The 2,500-nt window shown below is 60.8% G+C and overlaps 1 protein-coding gene across 1 annotated transcript in view; it reads right to left on the bottom strand.

The window, feature by feature from the left end:
- Window positions 1–2,500, bottom strand: part of LOC311115347 (neurite extension and migration factor-like) — a gene marked incomplete at both ends in the record, with an annotated part of 5,269 nt that overhangs the window by 668 nt on the left and 2,101 nt on the right. Inside the window, 2 exon segments of the mRNA XM_084190537.1 lie at window positions 1–1,011; window positions 1,780–2,500. The exon segment at window positions 1–1,011 is cut by the window's left edge and continues 306 nt beyond it; the exon segment at window positions 1,780–2,500 is cut by the window's right edge and continues 562 nt beyond it. Coding sequence (XP_084046663.1) covers window positions 1–1,011; window positions 1,780–2,500 — 1,732 coding nt within the window.

Below are 2,500 nucleotides of genomic sequence, written 5' to 3'. Positions count from 1 at the left end.
GCCTGGCCCTTGGCAGCCTTCCCCTCCAGCATGGCTTTGATCTTCTTAGAGGAGCGGCTCTGTCTAGGCGTCTTCACCTTCTCTGTCTTGGCTGCTCTGGAGGCCTGGCCTTTCTTAGGCCCCTGCTGTCCTCCTGCCGCCGCTGCAGCCTGTTTATAACCTGCTTTCCTCTTAGAGCGGGTGTTCTTCCCCCCCTGCTCCTCTCCGTTGAATGAGAACTGCCGCCCCTCCACCCCGTGCTGCGCCGCCTGCTGCATGATGTCACATCCTGTCACATGATCCTGGTACTCCGGTGCCTCGCCCCTCGTCACCTGGGGGGAGAGGTTGGGGGTCTCCGGGGGCGACAGGGAGGACAGGGAGGAGTGTCTGAACTTGTCCGGGGTGAAGTTGGAGATGTCGAGGAGGTCTGAGGACTCTCTGAGGGGAGTGACGGGCTGACCCATGTCCTCCAGGCTCTGTTGGAGCAACACCATGGGGCTGCAGTGCTGCAGGTAGCTGTCTCTCCTCTCCTCCGTCTCCCCTCCTCCCTCACGATGGAGGCTCTGAGAGCTATAGTTGGAGGAGCAGGCTGACAGGGAGCCCACAGAGTCATAGCTGATTAGACAGCCATGGTCTGAGCAGAGAGAGCCTCTCTGGTACTGCACCTGCCTCAGACAGACACCTGACTGACACACCTGCAGCTCCTGTAGCTCCACCCCCGACCCTGGCTGCAGCCCCAGCCTGTCCCCCTCCACAAGGTAACTCTTCTCGTACAGCAGTCTGTCAGTCTCTGATCCCTGCTGGCTGTAGTCTGACCCTGACCCTGACCCAGACCCGAAGCCCCCCTGGCTGTGGGGGTAGCCGGGGCAGAGATGGGGCTGGTGGTGCCACATGAAAGGGGGAAAGCTGGGGCAGTTTTGGGGGGACTGTTGGAGCTCTGACTCGGAGGGAGGGGAGAGGACACAGCTCTGGGCTAGCTGCAGGGAGGCAAACTGTTTCTCCTCTAGAGAGAGACCCAGGGGATAGTGCTGCCTGGGGGGCTGTTTCTCCTCTAGAGAGAGACCCAGGGGATAGTGCTGCCTGGGGGGCTGTTTCTCCTCTAGAGAGAGACCCAGGGGATAGTGCTGCCTGGGGGGCTGTTTCTCCTCTAGAGAGAGACCCAGGGGATAGTGCTGCCTGGGGGGCTGTTTCTCCTCTAGAGAGAGACCCAGGGGATAGTGCTGCCTGGGGGGCTGTTTCTCCTCTAGAGAGAGACCCAGGGGATAGTGCTGCCTGGGGGGCTGTTTCTCCTCTAGAGAGAGACCCAGGGGATAGTGCTGCCTGGGGGGCTGTTTCTCCTCTAGAGAGAGACCCAGGGGATAGTGCTGCCTGGGGGGCTGTTTCTCCTCTAGAGAGAGACCCAGGGGATAGTGCTGCCTGGGGGGCTGTTTCTCCTCTAGAGAGAGACCCAGGGGATAGTGCTGCCTGGGGGGCTGTTTCTCCTCTAGAGAGAGACCCAGGGGATAGTGCTGCCTGGGGGGCTGTTTCTCCTCTAGAGAGAGACCCAGGGGATAGTGCTGCCTGGGGGGCTGTTTCTCCTCTAGAGAGAGACCCAGGGGATAGTGCTGCCTGGGGGGCTGTTTCTCCTCTAGAGAGAGACCCAGGGGATAGTGCTGCCTGGGGGGCTGTTTCTCCTCTAGAGAGAGACCCAGGGGATAGTGCTGCCTGGGGGGCTGTTTCTCCTCTAGAGAGAGACCCAGGGGATAGTGCTGCCTGGGGGGCTGTTTCTCCTCTAGAGAGAGACCCAGGGGATAGTGCTGCCTGGGGGGCTGCTGGGGGTAGTAGGCGATACCTGCCCCCCCGGAGGAGACTGAGGCATCTAGTAGGGTCTGTAGGTACCCCCCTGGGATCACTGACACCCCCTCCTCCCTCTCCCCAGAAGGTACAGCTTGGTCAGAGGAGCAGGAGGAGGAGATGCAGGAGGAGGAGACGCAGGCAGAAGAGATGAGGACAGAGGCGCAGGAGGAGGAGGTGAAGGGGAATGTCTGCTGGTTGGTGTCAGCGGTGGGATCCAGGGAGGAGACAGGGGGGCTGCCAGCAGGCTCCTGGTAGGTTAACACCCCAGCAGCAGCAGCAGTACTGCCATCCGCCGCTCCATTCGTCACGCTCCCCCCCTCCGCTCCTCCTCTTGCTCCTCCCTCCTCCATTGTCTTGTTACTCCTCAGCCTGGCTTGGCTCTTGAATTTCCTCCCTGTTTTCCCTCCTCCCATCCTCCTCCCATCCCTCTCCTCTCTCTCCTGGGTGCGGCTCCTCTTGGCTGTTACGGTGTGTGCGGTGTTCTGTGGTTCTAATGTTGCTGTTCCCCCTCCCCCCTCCGCTGTAATAACAGCCTGACCAGAGACAGAGGGGGTAGAACCCGAGTCCTGTGCTGCTGCTGGTCCCTCCCCTGTCCTCTGGACACACAGCCTGTTTGCTATCTTGTATTTCCGTTTGGGGCGGTGGCGGTGATGCTGTTTATCTCTGGACGCTAGTCGCAGCTGCT

Source organism: Coregonus lavaretus (assembly GCF_964263955.1).
Source record: "Coregonus lavaretus genome assembly, contig: HAP1_SCAFFOLD_5905, whole genome shotgun sequence".
NCBI lineage: Eukaryota > Metazoa > Chordata > Actinopteri > Salmoniformes > Salmonidae > Coregonus > Coregonus lavaretus.
The sequence above is the reverse complement of the archived record's forward strand: the minus strand, read 5'-3'. Positions and strand labels throughout refer to the sequence as shown.